Below are 19,127 nucleotides of genomic sequence, written 5' to 3'. Positions count from 1 at the left end.
ACAACCCCTTTACCGCCTCATGGAGTCAAACAGAGATGCCTTTGTCTCAGGCAATAACTTCTCGTTCTTTCTTGCCTTTCTTCCCTTTGAATAATCTTACCCCTATTTGTGATCACTAGTCTAAAGTTAGAATGCCATAACTACTCTAGGAAAACTGTGCCTATGAAAACATTGGTTTGGAAGATAATACTACTATGATGAACCCTTTGTGATGCTATTCGGTTTCTGCTGTATTTTGTTATATTATGTATGAAGTTTGGAAAAGTCAGGCCATCAATTAAACTGTCATATTTCACATTTTATTTTGTTAGATAGAGCCTGCACTCCCAGAGAAAGAAGATCGAAAAGAAGAAGGCACACACTCCTGGCCCCTGCCCATGGAAAATGATCATGCCACAATCCTTTTCTTCCATATTTCCCTCCTTTTGGGATTTTGGGCATGCATACACAAGTGCTCCGTGTGTTTCTGACGTCACCAGGTTCAAGACTCAAATAGTGCAGTCAGCCATGTGGGATCCAGCTGCCTTAACCATCAATCAGGCCTTGTAACTGAACCCATATTTTCCTCTTTAAATTTTCCTTAAAATCACTACTTTTGCTCTTCTTAACATTTCTGGGGGGACTGGAGTTTCTGCTATTTCACAGGATCAGTCTGCTTATAGAAAGAGAAAATAGAATGTTGAATGTTGGAATGTAATGAAATTTGCACACAAAAAATACAATAGTGTAAAATTTCCAGAAAAATGAATGATTATTCAAAAAACAATCCACAAATATAAAATCTAGAAAATACACTGGAAATGTAAATTGCTTTAGCTACTTTGGAAAACTGTCATTTACTTAAAGTGGGACACAAAGAATTATCATTTGACATAAATTCTTTCTTTCTTTTTTTTTTTTTTGAGAAATTTTTGCTATAGGGTGCATGCACTTGCCAGAAAGACAGAGAGAGGCAGAGAGACAGAAAATGAGAAATCACCCCTCTTTGGGGATGGCCACACCACAATCCCTTCTCCTCCAATCTCCTCTTGGGATCTTGGGCACACATGTACGTGCACCTGGCGTGGTTTTCAGCCACTGGGTCTGGGACTCAAACCTCTATCAGCTACATGAGAGTCCAGTGACATAGCCATTACGCCAACTGCTGATCCCATAACTGTCCTTTTCTGACAGATATACCCAAGAAAAAGGAAAACATGTTTACACAAATATTGCATATGAATGTTAATAACAGCATTATTTCTAATAGTCAATAAATAGAAACAACCCAAGTGCCCATCAAAAGATGAATGGATAAACTATGTGTAGAATATTTATACAATGAAATATTATTCAGGCTTCAAAAGGAATGAAGTTCTGATACATCCTGCAAAATGAACTTTGAAAACATTAAGCAAAGTGAAAAAAAGCCAAACACCAGAAATCACATATTGTATGATTCCATTTATATGAAATATCCAAAGTAGGTAAATCCATAGAGACAAGAGAAACAAGGAGTGAATTCTGAAATGTATGGCATTTCTTCTTTAGTAACAACAACAACAACAAAAATCTAAAATTAAATAATGGCAACAGTTTTTTATTTTTGTAAATATATTAAAACCACCGAATTGTCACTTTTTTAAAGGGGTCAATTTTATGGCATGTGAATTATACCTCAATAAAACACATAAAATTTTTGCTTTGGATACTAAAGAACTTTCAAATATTTCCATAAAGGCACAGTAGCTATTGAACTTGGGTCAATGCATGTAGTAGATTCATTGCATGCACAGGTCATATCCATGACTCAGGTATTGATATTCAAATATCATAGAACCATAAGGAATTTGTATTTAGAAAATATAGTGATCATTTCTAAGTCTCCTACGGTAATAGGTCCTATAAAGTAGAATTCATTAAATGGAAAAATAATGTGCTCAACTCTATATAAAATTATGTTACTATTAAACTTCCTTTTACAAATAAAAGAGAAACAGCCATGACCATGCATAATAGCTATTATTTTAATTTTTAAATACATGTAGACTTATTTAGCAATAGAAACTCAAAATCAATATATGCTATAAGGGCCAAATGGTAGTACAATGTTAGGACCTGAACCTCTTGTGATGCTGACCCACGTAAGGTTCTGAGTTCATATTCAGAGAGCCCCCCTGAACATAACATACCTGGTGCACATATGTTCATGATTGTGAAATGGATAAACCTGGGGGTAGATCGCAGTGTCAAAACCCTGCTGGGAGTACCTGTCTCTCTATCTCTCACTCCCTATTTTTCTCACTCATAGAAGAAATAGGCTGTATATATATATATACTCACACACATATATCTATATGTATAGATGTGTATGTAACAATTAAAATATATTATAAATATATGTAGGTTTGAAATATGGCACTGTAGTAAGCAAACTACTATTTAATTTTTGTCGAGTTCTCAATAATTCATAAATGAACATTCTTAAAATAATAAATCAATAGTTGCTTATTGTAAATCCCAACTACCATAGATGTGACAACACATTTACAATAATGCCTCCAAAGGTTTAAGAGAAAATAATTAAAATTCTCTACTTCTTAGCAAAATTTAAGTATCATTGCTTACGTTTTCTCTTTTTGTTATTGTGTACCTGTTTTTATTTAATCTGTAAAGACAACATGTGTGTTCTGAAAGATACTGCAAATCAATTTGCAAATATCTCGAGGAGAGCAGTATGCTGGGTAACACCCAGAATGGCTTCCTAAAGATCAAGTCTTGTCAGGTGAATCTAATCTCCTTTTGTGACAGAATGACAGCCTGAGAGATAGAGGGCCAGCAGTGGATGTAATTTATTTTGACTTTATTAAAGTTTTTGAGACCAGTCTAAACAATTGGCTCATCAATATACTGTGAAACTCTAAGCAGGTCACCTATCTGAAGAGAGTTCCCAGGAGGCAGGAAAAGGACAGTCAAAGAATGGTTACCCATGGGTCAATGTGAATTTGGAGAAACAATACAACAACAACAACAAAATCTCAGATCCCAAAGGCAGGCAAAATATTTCTATCCGTTTGCTGAACGTGGATGCAGACACTTTTGGTCATGTGACACCAGCCAAAAACTTCTGAACAGGTTTAGAGTCTGAAGTGACATTACTACATAAAAGACTCAGTAAGAAATAAATACTAGTATGGACTATGAGAGCATATGGTTGAGAAGAGCACTCATTAAGTGAGAACAATACAAGCAGAAGATGGGGATACACTAAAGATAACAAGTCATAAAAATAAAGATTAAAGTCAAAGGGAATATGATTATCCCAAATTCCTTTACTTTAACTATGGCTCAAAGAGAGTAGAAGGCATGGCCAAGAAAATCACGTAACATATTGTGGCAGACCTTGGAATTTAGCATTAATATATAAAAAAACAAAAAACACTCAAGGAGCATGACATATAGGAACCAAGACAATAAATTAAAAACAAGTTAGATCTTCCCTCAGAAATGAAGTTCTGCCTTTCAACCTAATTATATCCTAGTTGGGGCCAAGAGAAAGGTGAAGGATTATAAAGAAAGATCAGAATGATGAGAAGTTGACAAATAGATCTATAAAGAAAGGTCACATCATTTCAAATTATTCATTGTGAAGAAGAGATGATGCTTAGGTTTGACTTTGAGGTGCTATTTTACAAATACTGACAGAACAAAAGGTCCTTAATCCACTACATAAGGTATGAAGAGTAGACATAATAAACAACTCTCCAGTAGTGAGAGAAAAGTAACCTAGAAAAAGTTTTTAGAACTTTCTTGAAAAATACAATAGGTTTTTTGGCCTCGTATTCCTTCCTTTTTTAAGGGGCCATAGCCACAGAAGAAAGATGGATAGAGTTTTAAAATTTTACAATTCTATGAGAAAACCATTTAAAAACATTTCTTAGTATCAGGATCTAATCAAAACAAGAATGCCTCTCTTGATTCTCTAGAAACATCCTGCTCCGTATCTAATGAGGTGTTTGGATAACATAAAGAAAGAAGGCAATCTTGGGATTTTCTAATTCAACTTTGCAAGTTAATAAACTATATCTACTTGGTTCTTTTCAGTACAAACTATATTTTCTAAAAGATAAAATATTCAACATCTGCTCCACCGAAGCTAAACCAATGCACAAGTCAGAACAATGAGGGACCCAGAGGATAAAGATTTACATGGTTATCTTCTTAGATTCCCCAGAGAAAGTCACTATGCAGAGTTCTCCCTGAAATAAGCAACAGTTAAAAAAAAAAAATACTCCATTTATTTTTACAAGTAAATGGGCAACCCTTGAAGTCTTTGTTATAGTTTTTCTTTTTTTTTAAAAGGGGCCTGCTTCTGTATAACTATATTTCTGATTTGACAGCTACAATTATAATCGTTCAGGCATCTATTTCCCACAAACTCTCCACAGCCATAACCTTTAGTGATTAATTATAAAGCTCCAGGAGCAATAGTACACAGACTAATTTCCTAAAACAATAAAAGACAGAATTTCTCATTTGGAGCTAAATGAAACACGAACAGGTTGTTATTCATGCTGAAATCTTGATGCAGAGTCATGGTGCAGCCATTATAAAAGCTATTAAACAAAACCTCAAATCAAAGAAACTATAGATCTGTCTTCAAATGAGAAAATGCTATTCCTGCCAAAGAATCTTCTATCTTCTAACGTCTATGTTTGATTTTCCTTTTTACGCTTAATACCATTCATTCTATTTTCATCCTCTCCTGCCTCTGCTCTTACAGAATCATCCAAAAATATTAATTTAAGCAAAATAGGAGGTGATGGTAGACCAAAAAAGGAAATAATTTTCCATCCACTTTCAAACATCCAAACTAAATACAGGCTTCCCGTATTTTTAGTTCAGTGTCCTGTGTATTTCAGGATGCGCCGATACATTTGGAAATTTCCTTTGATTGCAGAGTATACATTCTGAGACTAACCTGATTGAGTTTTGTAACAAGCAAAACGCACAATGGTTTATCTCATACCCTCTAGGAAAATGGTACATTTCTGGTCATTTTTCTGTTGAGTTCAAGTGTAAAGAAGGTGATGTTTCAATCCACATTCGATAAAACCTATCAGAAAAAAATAAAAGCTAGGACTTCCACAATTATGAGGCAGGAGTCAATGGGTAATAGACAGGAGGGTTGGAAAAAGAACTTAAAAAGAACATGCAGAGAAAATAGAATGTGAGCTTTTCAGAAATGACAAGATAGAGAAACATATTAACACCAACAGAAAAAGTTTTAATTGAATATTTGATATCATTTATAGCTGCCATACTTTGCCTTCTGGTGATTTAGCAACTAATAACAACACTGAAATTTAATAGAAATCCTGCCACAATACTGCATTGAAAACAGAGCATGTACCTTCTGAAATTAAAAATAACAACAAAAACTCCTCCTTTTAAAATTTTTCCCATTACATAGATCTTTTCAAAGTGGCTTTTAAGAGTCAGAAATCATTCTTTCAGATATTTCAAAGTGGCTTTAAAGAGTCAGAAATCTTTCTTTCAGATAAAGTGTTTATGTGACCACAGCATGAAGGAGTCCTCAAAAAGTTCATAGAAAATGTGTATTATGAAGAAATTGTGCATGCATTTTAAAAATGTTTTGCACCAAAATAAACTTGTAATTTAATTCCATTTTTCCACAAATTATTTATGTTTTTATTTATTTTTCTACTTTGAGAGTGTTATAGAAACACAGAGAGACAAAGAGACAGGTAGCCCTTAAATGTTTTCAAGTTGCAGTCCATCCCCAGTCTCAACTGACCTGGATAACAGGCACACACACATGTATTCAGCACGCTCAGGGAGGTCTAAAGATGTGAACCCAGAGTCTTTACCATGTGGATCCAGTTGAATTACCACTGCACCACCACTTAGCCCGTTTGAAAATGTTTTGAGGTACCTTCATAAATGGGATGAAGATAAATCATTTATTTCTATTTAAAATTGTGCCCTGCAAAAGCAAATATTGCCAATGAAGGGAAGAAAAAAAAGAAATATTCACTCAGCTTGATTTCAGAAATAAAATCTACATTATTTATCTTATACTTTAAAATGATTTTTTTCAAAATTCTAAATTATATTTAATCATTTGGAATTTTTGTGGATTTAGCATGATTTTTAAGGCTTGATTAATTGGACACAACTTCAGATATTTAAGTGAACCATTTGTTTTTTATACCTTACTTAATTGAAGAGAAAGGTAAAAGTACTGGTGGGAACTCCTGGAGACATCACAGTAGGCAAAGACTTCTTAAATAAGACCCCCAAAGCACAAGCAATAATCCCAGAAATAGACTAGGGGGATAGCATCTAGTTAAAAAGCTTATGTACAGCAAAAGAAACAATAATTAGTGTGAATTGACAACCATCAGAATGGGACAGTATATTTGCAAACTATGCCTCAGACAAGGGAATGATAGCCAGAATATACAGGAAACTCAAGCAGCTTACCTTTATAAGATAATTAATCCAATTAAAAAATGGGCAAATGACTTGAACAGACAAGTCTCTAAAGAAGACATACCAATAGTCAAAAAACTTATGAAAAAGAATGGTCAGCATCTCTTATTATAAGGGAGATGCAAATCAAAACCGCAATGAGATACCACCTAACTCCAGTTAGAATGTCTAATGTTAAAAAATAAAATATAATAAGTGCTGGAGAGGCTGTGGAGAAAAGGGAACTGTTTTACACTGTTAGTGGGAATATAAATTAGTACAGCCACTGGGGGGAACAATATGGAGATTCCTCATAGACTTACAAACAGAACTACTATATGATCCAGCAATTCCACTCCTGGGTAACTACTCAAAGTATAAGAATGCACTCAGTCAGAAAAATACTTGCACATACATGTTTATCACAGCATTATGCATAATTGCTAAGACATGGAACCAATCTAAATGTCAACGACCAGGTAAATGGGTTGATAAAGTGTAGCACATATACATTATGCACTGCTACTCAGCCATTAAAAAAAGAGATCCTGGCATTTGATAGAAAGTGAATGAATATGGATGATTTCCCACTAAATGAAGCAAGCCAGACTATGAAAGAAAGGCATTGTATGTCCCCACCCAATATATACTGCATGTTTGCACCATATGGCAGAAATTAAAAGATTGGAAGGTAAAAAGTCATGGATAACAATTGTGGATACTAAAAACAGTGTGGGAGGAGTTTGGGAAATGGGGGAAGGTGAGAGGGAGGGAATCAAGGGAACAAAGAAAGAATTAAAACTTTTAAGGGACACAGAAATGGAAAATTGTTGATAATCATATATATAGTAATATCTTTGACTGAACCAATATACAGTGTATTCATGATGGAAAAATTCATTAGGTATGCTGTAATGATACACAGTTATTAAATGTTAGAAAAAAAGAAGAAAAAAAGAATATCAAGGAAAAAACCCTAATAGATATATAGTTAAAATAGTGATGACAAGAGTAGATCTTTAGGTCAGGACAGATTAGGACCTACCTTATAAATAGAACTTTGGTCAGGGCAAATTAAAGACAATTTCCTTTATCAGCTGCTCCTCCATCTCTAGTCTAGGCTTACTGATTGAAACTCAATATCAAAGAAACAAATTCCACTATACCTTACATTTTACTAGAAAATATTTTCAAAATTTGGATGCATAATAATGTAACAGAAAGATCAAGGGACTATAAAATCAGTGTAGCTTTCTCATCTTTGAAAGTCATCTGTAGTATTATAGGGTTGGATTTAATTATCCCAAGTCACTAAGAACCCTAAATTTTAATTTTAGAAATCTATGTCAATAAGATTGTAAGCAACATGCACTACATACCTAACCCAAGAACACAATTAATCAAAAATTTTAGTAACATTTCCTCAATCCATACTTTCAATTCTTACTCAACATCAGATTGCAAAAAACTTCTTGTCAATTACTGGTCACTTCCAAGGCACTTTAAGACGTGAAATTCATTGAGTTAAGTCTAGAAAACTAATAGTCTGTTTTCTCCTTGTATCTTCATGTTGTTTTTTTTTGGTTGTTTTTTTTATTTTTTTTTTAAATTTCCAGAGGGTGTGTGCATTCTCTATCAGGAACAGAGAGACAAAAGGAGAAAAAAAAAAAAGAGAGAGAGAGAGAAAGCACTCCCCACTGGGGTGTGAACATGATAAAAAGCCCTTCTCCTACATTTATCCACCCCGTCAGGATTTGGCACATTCATACACACCTGCCCAGTGTGCTTTTCAGATCTTAGAGCTGAGTTTTGAATTGCAGTCAGCTGTGTGGGGTCTGCCTTTTTTTTAACTGCTGGGCTACTAGATGGTTCTGTATACTCATTTTTAACAATGTTTATTCTAGGAATTTCATAAAGTCAAATTCTCCTTATGAAACACCATTAAAGAAGAGGCAGAGCTGACAGGGGGAAAGGAGTATAGAGTGCTGGATTCTACGTGGCTGACCACAGTTCAAGTCCTGGACCCAGCTGCTTGAAAATCATGTCAGGTGCATATGTGTGCGTGCCTTAAATCCCAAGAGGAGAATGGAGGTGACAGGACTGTGGCGTGGTTGTCTTCTCAGGAGGTGACTACTCACTTTCTCTCTCTCTCTGTCTTTCTCTGTCAAGTGCATGCATGCTACGGCAAAACAAACAAACAAAAGGAGACAGAATATAGAATGAGAAAACATTTTGGATTTAACCAGAAGTGAAATTGAAATGTGTGTCTGCAAATTATTAGCTTTATGACTATGAGCCAAGTTATATCACTCTGTGCCTCTACTTCCTGATCAGTAAAATGGGAGTACTGGAAATGCCTTTTGCTTTTCTTTATTTAGAGTTTTGTTTTTTGTTTTTTTGTTTTTTTTTGTAGGGCGTGTGCACTCACCAGACAGACAGAGAGAGACAGAGAGACAGAAAGTGAGAAATCACCCCCCAGGGGGGATGGCCATGCCATAATCCCTTCTCCTCCATTCTCCTCTCAGGATCTTGAGCACACACACACATGTGCCTGGTGTGAGTTTAAGCCACCAGGTCCGGGACTCAAACCTCAGTCGACTATGTAGGAGTGCAGCAACATAGCCATTATGCTAACTGCTGGTCCCTGCAAATGCCTTTTTCATGGAATTTTGGTAAGAATTAAAATAGTTTTAGACCCCAAGATGGCATAATAGTTACATCATTGGACTCCCACGGAGTCGACCTCAGTTCAAGTTCAGGACCCAGCAGCTTAAAACCCAGGCCAGACATGTGTGGGTGTGTGCCCAAAATTCCAAGAGGAGAATGAAGAAGGGATTGTGGTGTGTCCATACCCCATGAGGGGAGTGATTTCTCTCCTTCAGTCTCTCTGTCTTTCCAGCGAGTGCAGTGCCCTATGGCAAGTATGTCTCTTAAGAAAAAAGAATAAGGTTAATTTATGTATGAGACACTTAGTACATAGTAACTGAAAACTATTCTAACTATTGTCGTTATTTTTCTTTGCTTAGTGTTAATTTTAATCCTATCTATGAATTGATTCCAGTTACTGTGAATACAGTAAAAAGTATGCATTTTCCATTGGCTTCTCAAAAAATTGCACCTAGGCTATACAGAAAGAAAATACGACTGTGAGTACTGGTTGAAAAGCGATTCTCATAATTCACCATGAATATTGCAATTTGGTATTAGGCGTGCTATACTGTAGTCAAGTTAGAATTGCCTAATTAAATAATGTACCTCCTTTAATTCTTCCCCATACCTCTCTCCAAAATAAGGTTCCATTATGCTTGAGTTTCTAGGAGCCCTCTAGAAGACAAAAGTTAAGGCTGCTACCAATTTTCCTATCACATTGTATTAAATTTAGCTGCAAAGTTAGCTTGGAACCCTGTGGCTCCTAAGCCCATCTTTGGTTGTTTTTCACTAAAATTAAACCTTATTTCTTTAATTATCCATTCATAGATGTTTTAGTTATAGTTCCACCTACTTTGAAAAGAAATTTGAAAGGTCTTGTGATTAAGGCTAAGAGAAAATTATCACAGGGTAAAGGAGAAAAAAAAAAAAGTAGTATCACGTGAGATGACATTCCACTCCACTGTCACTTTTCTCTTCTCTCCTTTTCTCCCATTGTGTTTTTTGTGTGTTTGTTTGTTTGTTTTTTGTCTGCTCTCTGTACTACCTCTTCTCTTCAGCTCCTGTCAATAACATCTGGAGTACAGTAGCACCTTTATTTAGCTAAGGAGGTAGTACTGCAACTGACACAACTGCAGTCAGCCTGTAGGAGTTCTCAGCATTGTCTTTCAGTGGTAAATTATTGGGTAGACGAAAAGGTCATTATGCATTTTTGCACAGAAAATCAGAAAAATGCACCGTAACTTTTTTGACAACCTAGTATTTAGAGAGGGATAGAATAAGAAGACTGGGGTAAAACAGGAAGGGGTCAACCTTTAGCAGGCTGAGAGTGCAGTGGCTCTCTTTGCAAGAATTAGAACTTAATTCTACTGCAACAAATGTAACTAAATGTTTCTAAAATGTGATTCTGGCCTATAACTGGTTTTCTAGTTTCAGTGTACAAGTTATCAATAGGTTTAAGCATTTTTTTAGAGTATCTATTTATAATTAAAGCATACACATTATTCACTTCTCCCCTTTCATTCTTCCTCTCTTAACACACAATAAAATAGTAAGAGTCACCTGTCCGAGATTCCTTAAGACACTCACCTGTATTAGAATTAAGATCATCAGGCTCTGATTCAGTCCCATTTTGGCTTCCATTTCCCTGAAGAGTGTTCATTGCCATAATCTTCATCTTCTGTAGCTTCATTGCTTCAGCCATCGCTGCAGCTGTTATACCTAAAACCAGAACCATCCCTTTTAAAATGGATTCCATGTCTTAATGTAATCAAAAGCTGGATGCATTGCTCTTTTATAATTTTAATTTTAATTAATTAATTAATTAATTATTTTGGAGAGGTTTTTGCTATAAGGGTGCGTGCACTCACCAGAAAGACGGAGAGAAACAGAGAGACAGAAAGCAAGAAATCACACCCCCCAGGGAGGGGATGGCGATGCCACAATCCGTTCTCCTCCGTTCTCCTCTTGGGATCTTGGGCATACATGCACATGTGCACAGCATGAGTTTAAGCCACCAGGTCCATGACTCAAACTGTGGTTGACTATGTGGGAGTCCAACAACATAGCCGTTACACCAACTGCTGGTCCTTAATTTTTATTTTATAAAGCAAAAATTACAAAACATTTTTTCCCACAAAGAAATTTATATTCCTTTGTTTGTTAAATGTTTCTTATCTTTTCCCTTCCATCCACCTTCTCTCACCCACTCCCTCCCCTTAGAGTCTGTGGTATCTACACTTATCATCTCTATTATAATCTTAGAATATTTACATTTCTCCAATGGAGTGCAGACATTCAGTACATACTGAGTGGAGATACAGAGAGTTAGAAGATTGGATACATGTCTTTTGATAAGGCTAGGCAACACAGAACAAACCAAAAGTAAATCAATGTTATATTTAAAAGTTTTAGTAGACTTTTTATCATACAGTGCATGTGCTTGCCAGAGAGAGACAGACAGAGAGAGAGAGAGAGAGAGAGAGAGAAATTGCACAATCACCCCCAAGGAAGATGGCCATGCCACAATCCCTTCTCCTCCATTCTCCTCTAGGGATTTTGGTCACACACTCACACATGCCTGGTGTGTTTTTCAGTTCTCCAAGCCCAGGACTCAAACCATAGGATAGGTCATGTGAGATTCAGCACCTTAACCACCATGCCACCTGCTGGCCTCAAATTTATAAGTATTTTTTAACAAGGTAATCTTTAACTCTTTTAATTATTTCATCTTATAATATTCAGTTTGAAAATAAAAAAATAAAACAACTTTGTAAATGGGTCTGATTTCCAATTCAAAACACAGAGGAAACAAAAATAGTAGAATGTAAATTGTGTGAAAACTTCCAAGACTCTGGCTAATGTATTCTGATGTCCATGCGGAGCTCTGGACTGTTGTTTTAGACAGAACTCACCATGTACTAAATTCCATATAAAACAACATTGTCAGAGGAAGCACTTTGAAATACTAGAAATAATCTCTTTCTATAGAATATTCTTATTAATACTTCTACTAAACAATGAGCTGTCTTGCCTATGAATCAGCTTAGAAAGGAAAAACAGGAGCAAGAAAAGACTTCAGGTAATCTTGTACCCTTTTATCTTCCTCATACTCATACTTGAGGTATCAAAAATAAAAACATTTTATATTGACATAAAATAATATAATTATAATAAGAGGCTGGATGTAAAAGTGGTGTGATGTATTTTTATTTATTTAAGTTCGACATAATGGAATACAGTAGAAGAAGTAAAGAGAAAATAGCCATAAAGAGAAAGTGAATATATAAATTTGAAATTATTTCTCTTAGAAAGTTTATATCATTTGGCACCACAAAAATATGTAAGATAAAAACGTACTAAACATAGCAGAATAATCCATGCTCCAATAATATCCTCCAAAAAGTGTAGTAGATTCAACTAATTATCGTTAAATAATGCACAAATACTTAACCATCTACTAGTGTACTGGTGCCATGGGCCAAAATGGTAAAAAAAATTCTGCAAGGTTTTTTTTAATAATTATTTTATTTAACTTTATTTATTATTATCATTATTATTTTTCAGCTTGATCAGAGAGACACAGAGAGAGAGAGAGGAAGTGAGAAAGCAAGCCACCAGGTCTGAGACTTGAACCGTGGTCAGCCATGTGGGAGTCCAGCGCCTTTAACCACCATGCCACTTGCCAGCCCCAAAAATCTGTCAGGTTTTAAGTTAGTATTTTAGAATTCAGTGAAATCCATTCCACCATGCACACATGACTGAAGGAAAATAAGGCATATAGTAGTTTCAAAGAAAAATATAACTGCCATTAGGAGATGTGGATGCCTAGAGGTAGGGCGAGTCTTTCTCAAAAGTAAAAAGGAGAAGTACAACTTAGGTCTTATTTATCTTGTATATGCATTCATCTTGTATATGTATATCTTTGTACCCTCTCCATGTCTTTTCCTTTCTTCAGCCCATAGAAACCACCATTCTATACTCTGCTTATGAGTTTGAGTATTTATGATACATCACATACGTGGTATTATATTGTATTTATCCTTCAATGTCTGTTTTTTTTTTTTTAATTTGTGTAATGTACCCAATGTTCATCCATTTTATCACAAATGGCAAGATATGTTTAAAGACTGAATAATATTCCATTTTATATCAAATATGTATCATATTTTATTTATCCACTCATTCCTTAATAGACATTTAGGTTCTTTCTGTGTCTTGGCTATTGTGGATACCACTGCAAAAAACATGTAGAGATCTAATTAAAATGTAGAAAATAGAGATCTCATTAAAATTTTAATTTTAATACCTTTTGTTTATGTCCAGAAATGAGATTGCTGGATCACTTGGTAATTCTATTTTTAATTTTATGAGGTATCTCCATATTGTTTTTCATACTGGTTGCACCAATTTACATTCCCACCAATAGTGTGCAAGGGTTCTCATTTCTTCTCATCCTTAACAATGCTTGTTATCTCTCTCTCTGTTTCTCTTAACAATTGCCATCCTAACAGGTGTTAGGTGATATCTCATTGTTTTGATCTGTATTTCCCTAATGATTAGTGATACTGAACACCTTTTAATATACCTATTATCTGTATGCATGTTTCATTTTGAGAAAAGTTTGTTTAAGTGATTTGCCCATTTTAAAATAAGGTTATTTGATTTGTGTTAAGTTGTAGGGATTTTTTAATGTATTTCAGATAATAACACCTTATCAGGTAATATAGTGTGAAAAAATTTTTTTCCTATTCTATGGGTTGCCTTTTTCACTTTGTTGTTTTCTTTATTATGCAGAAAAGATTTAGTTTAATATAGTCCCACTTAATTTTTGCTTTAATTTACTGTACTTTTGGTGTAATATCCAATAAATCATTGCCAAGAGCAATGTCAAGAAGCTATTTACCAATGTTTTCTTCAGGATTTTGATGGTTGCAGTTGTTAGGTTTGAGTCATTAATTCATTTTGGATTGATTCATGTGTTTGGTGAAGATAACTGTCTGATTTCTTTCTTCTATGTATGGACAACCAGTTTTCCTAACACCATGTATTGAGGAGACCAACTCTCCTACATTGAGTATTCTTTCTACACCCTCTTCTGAACTTAAAATTTCACACAATATGAAAATGCCCACATATAATAATTTGATATGTGTGTGACTGATTATTATTATTGTAAGTAAATATAAATGGTTCAACTTCACCTTAAAGTGTTGAGAAAAGTTCTTATGAGAAAAAACCTTTAGTGAATATCTAAACCAATCCCTCTATTTTAGAGATGAAGAGTTTTGAGCTCCATAGAGAAAAGGTAAGGGAGGGGATTTATATCTCCAGGGTTTTCACCTGAGTGTTTTGTCCACTAATCCTCACATTTATAATATTGCTTTGAACTTCTTTAATGTTCTAAGATGTATCTTCACAGATAAACTATAGGTCACTGACTACAAAGAGAGACCAAAGGAAAAATTCTTTCATACAACTTTTCTGGACTTTGGTTCTTTCACATGCAAAATGAAGGAATTGAACTAGATTGTCCTTATAGTTCTTTATGAAGTAATGACTGTTTAGTTTTACCTTGTGCTACATAGTTTTATAAAATGCTTATTGTTTTTTATTATCTGTGGATGCTCTAAAATGGAATTTTTCTTGACTCCCTTCCCACTATTAAACAAACATAAGATTTAAAACTTTATGTGATCTATAGTCACTAATCTAGCAGTATGGGGGTTGGGAGGACTCCATGACTTATAAAATTGATGGGGACATAAATTTTAAAAATTAGTGAGTTTGGGTTCTCAACAGTGATCTGAGCAAAAAGTAAGGCAATTTTATAGTTTCTTAATTGGTTATACTGTGCCCATCCCTTCATATTAGTTTGAAAGCTTTTCTGTCAAAACTGTGAACAAGTAAATTAACTAAAAGGGAACTATGAGTAATCAAGTCTTGAGGTTTAGAATTAATTAAATGAAATGGTGAGTCAGTTCACTGCAATATGGTTTTACATTTAAAAATAAAATTTAATTAAACTAATAGTCAAGGCATCACAATTAATAATATCCCCTCAAAAAAGGAAAAGCAGTTTAGATCTGCCACATTATTTCAGTCTATCCGTCAAGTACTGTGTGTTGGCTTATTTGTTATTTGCATTCAGAGCTACTTTGGGTCAAGTATGATGTACTAAAACATGAATAATGAAACATCTGGTGGTATAAAATGTTAATGTGATATACCACATTGAATATAGTGGAAACAGTTTTGAAATTCTCTATAAATCAACTGGGAACATGTAAATCTTTCTGGCCAGAAGTAGTAGTCATGTTCATTTTCAATATACGCTTATGCCGTGAACTCTATTCAGAAAAATACTTGGGATCAAAAATATTTTTTAAAGTGTTTTCTATTTTGAAGAAACACTTGAACTCTAAAACTTTTAGAATGTAACTAAGGTGAAAACCAGAAGGATCTAAGAGTGTAAGAATGAAAGAATACAAAAGACACATGTAAATAGTTATTGGCCACCCAAATGAATAAAAATTACAGTGCTTCTTAGGAATAACCATACAGGGACAGACACACATTAAAAATTACTCAGCTCAGTTCCATGGTTGTGAAGAATAGTTGAAAAATACAGAGATAGGAAATTTTCAAAACACTAGATAGCAGTTGCCTTTGGCCAGACATCATCAAAAACATCAAATGATGTGAGCACTAGAAATTTACTATATTGGTGTGGATATTTTGCAAACTTGGTTGAGTTAAAGATAGACATTAAGAGGAGATATAACCTATCTGCGCTGAAGTTCAACTTGCCCTACAAAAACAACAGATTGGAAGATGTACAATAAAGCAGTGAATTTGCAGTTTAAAATGGAGCCAGAGACAGGAAAATGACAATTAGAAAGAATTGACAGGGCAAGTAGCAGATCATACTAGAGAGTACAAAAAAGTAGAGCTCAGGAGAAGCTTGGATGCTGCTTTGAGCAAGCTGCTATTTCATAGATTGAAGTGCTTAACAAAAATTCAAAGTGCAAAGCAATATTTCATTTTCTTGTAGACTGTTCTAGAAATGCATGCTATGCATTTAAAAGCTTAAAATTCAGAAAATTTCCTCAAATACTCCTATTACATCTACTGTTAAAATATTAAAAGCAAGAAAGAAGCACTGTATTGAACCTGCCTTATATCAATATTTTCCTAACTATGTTCTATTTGACTACCTGTCCCACAAAATGTTAAAAAGAGTCTATAAAAAGAAATGGGGGAGAGGTGGAGAGATGTAATGTAGTTCTAAGGCCAAATTAAGCAACATCTGGGTAGATAATAATGTGTATGGCAATATCTTTGCACTAATAAAGAATGTACCTATGCTGGAAAATTCATTTTGTATGCTATAAAGATATACAATGATCAAATGAAGGGAGGAAAAAGTAAGAAAATAAAAGAAAGAAAAACAAACCAACAAACAAGCAAACTAAAATCTTTTACAGCACTTACTCTATGCCACAATCTTGCAAGTCCTTTACACATATTAGCTCATTTAGTATTCACAACAGCTTTAAGAAAGGAGTACCATTATTACTCCCTTTTTTCAGATAAGAAAACTGAGGCCCAGAAACTGCTAACCTGTTGGATGTTGCACAGCTAATAAATTTTGAAGTTGAGATTTAAATGTTGTGTAGTCCCACATTTTTTTCATTGTAGATTTTTCAAAGATTTTCATATGTAATATATATTATAAATTTTTAAAAAGTCTTAGAATAGAATATCTATTATTATCTTTAAAGATATCATTACTGCTTAGAGCACAATTTGAGAACTGCTATTTTAAATCATGTTTTTGAAAACTAGGATGTAAGCTCAACCTCAACTGCTTAGATACTTTTTTTCCTTACATTTGAATTTAAGATCTACTTAGATATCAGGAATTCTCACAATTTAAATATACTCATGTACTGTCTTGTTGAGTAATCATTAGTTATTCCTGTCATTGGTGATGTCGCTTGATATTGAAGTGTTCCAGCCTCTTATATATAACCACTAAGAATCTTTAATTGTCTTGCTGGTACCACTGAACAAATAATTTCCTTGTTTAAGAAAATTTGAACAGAACCAGCAGTTAGTGTAATGGCTGTGTCGCTGGACTCCCATGTAGTCGACCGTGGTTCAAGTCCTGGACCTGGTGGCTTAAACTCACACCAGGCATGTGTGCGTGCGTGCCCAAGATCCCGAGAGGAGTATGGAGGAGAAGGGATTGTGGTGTGGCCATACCCCCTGGGGGGTGATTTCTTGCTTTCCGTCTCTCTGTCTCTCTCTGTCTTTCTGGTGAGTGTACGCACCCTATAGCAAAAACCTCACAAAAAAAAAAAAAAAGAAAAGAAAAGAAAATTTGAGCCATATGAACTCTTTTACTAGTACATATATTTTCTCCTAGATTATACACCTGTCAAGATGATTTATTTGAGTATTTTAACAGCATTATGAGATGTATCAAAATTGTTTTTAGTGACCTTTTGGCCCTGAACTTCCAAAGCTCTTTGATTTTTAAAACAGTAGTGGCATGACCTCTAAATTTCACTGAAAATCTAAAAAAAGAGTTTGCATTAGATATAGACTAGGGGCGACAAAACATCACAAATTTACATTTGTGACTTTTCTTTTTCTTCTTTGTTTTTTGTGAGGTTTTTGCTATAGGGCGCGTGCGCTTGCAAGACACATAGAGACAGAGAGACAGAAAGCGGGAAATCATCCCCCAGGGGGAAGGGCTACGCTGCAATCCCTTCTCCTCCATTCTCCTCTTGGGATCTTGGGCACGCACTCACACATGCCTGGCGTGAGTTTTAAGTCACCGGGTCTGGGAGGTGAACCGTGGTTGACTACATGGGAGTCCGGTGACATAGCCATTATGCTAAGTGCTGGTCCCCATTTGTGACTTTTCTTAGGTCCAGTTAGCTCAGAAATGCAGGAAAACTACCTGAAATGCAGGACACCCAAAAATATAGCAGCCAACTCCTTCCACAGCTCTCCAGTTCCCAAGAGCAGAATTCCTTCAACAAGATCAGCCCACTACATAAGATACCTACTTGCAAGTCTACCATAAAAGATGCCCTCAAAAACATCTATTAAATTCACTGAACCAGAAGGGACAGCAGATCACAGATCGCATAATGGTTACATCACTGGACTCCCAAACAACTGACCATGAATTGAGTCCCGGACCCGGTGGCTTGAAACTCATGCCAGTCACATGTGTATGCATATCCAAGATCCCAGGAGGAGAATGAAGAAAAAGAAATTGTGGTGTCCCATCCACCCTGAGGGGTGATTTCTCACTTTCCCTCTCACTGCCTCTGTCTTTCTCTGTCTTGTGAATGCACACACCTTAAGTAAGGCAAAACCCTCTTTAAAAAATTACTGAACCAGAGAAAAGGTAAAAAGGTCACATTTCACATATTTAAATGAATTTAAATAGCATTCTACTAGTTATCTTGTTTTACTTTTCCTAGTCTTCCTCTCAATAATATTCCAGAAACTTAAACAAAACAAAACAAAAAACTTACTTGGATACCCATTTCAGCAGTGCACATATAAAGAATGAAATAATACAGAGAAAATAAACATGGCATAAGGATAACACAAAAATTTGTGATACATTCCATATTTTTATAATGGTTGCACAATAATGTGAATGTATTTAATGCCATTGACTATACTTCAAAATGGCTAAAGGATATCTTTTCCCACAATAACAGTATTGACCAACAATATTTGGTCAAGTCAGTGATCACCTATAATCCAAAATAAATAACAAGAGTGTAAAAGGAGGAAAGGAGTATTAGCTCCTAGTACTTTGCTAAATTCTTAGCTGTTTTTCTTCCATGGCTGCTCAAAGAAGATATTTAAGTTTGAGTTTAAGCAGGTTAACCAAAAGTAACTTATTAATGCATTTTGTAATTTGCTTGACTGTACCAATGATACTTACAGAGATAGACACATACAGAAAAGAGTGA

General features: G+C 34.9%; 1 protein-coding gene and 1 pseudogene across 1 annotated transcript in view; one reads left to right on the top strand and one right to left on the bottom strand.

Moving 5' to 3' along the window:
* DACH2 (dachshund family transcription factor 2) overlaps positions 1 to 10,838 on the bottom strand; it is a 193,017-nt gene extending 182,179 nt beyond the window's left edge. Inside the window, exon 1 of the mRNA XM_027767685.1 lies at positions 10,711 to 10,838. Coding sequence (XP_027623486.1) covers positions 10,711 to 10,825 — 115 coding nt within the window. The 5' untranslated portion in view covers positions 10,826 to 10,838. The remainder of the gene's footprint in view (positions 1 to 10,710) is intronic.
* Positions 10,839 to 18,685: 7,847 nt separating this feature from the next.
* LOC114005782 (uncharacterized) lies at positions 18,686 to 18,782 on the top strand (annotated as a pseudogene).
* The last annotated feature ends 345 nt before the right edge of the window (positions 18,783 to 19,127 follow it).

Source organism: Tupaia chinensis, unplaced genomic scaffold (genome assembly GCF_000334495.1).
Source record: "Tupaia chinensis unplaced genomic scaffold, TupChi_1.0 Scaffold144426_1, whole genome shotgun sequence".
NCBI classification, from domain to species: domain Eukaryota; kingdom Metazoa; phylum Chordata; class Mammalia; order Scandentia; family Tupaiidae; genus Tupaia; species Tupaia belangeri.
This window is presented reverse-complemented; position numbering and strand designations above follow the sequence as displayed.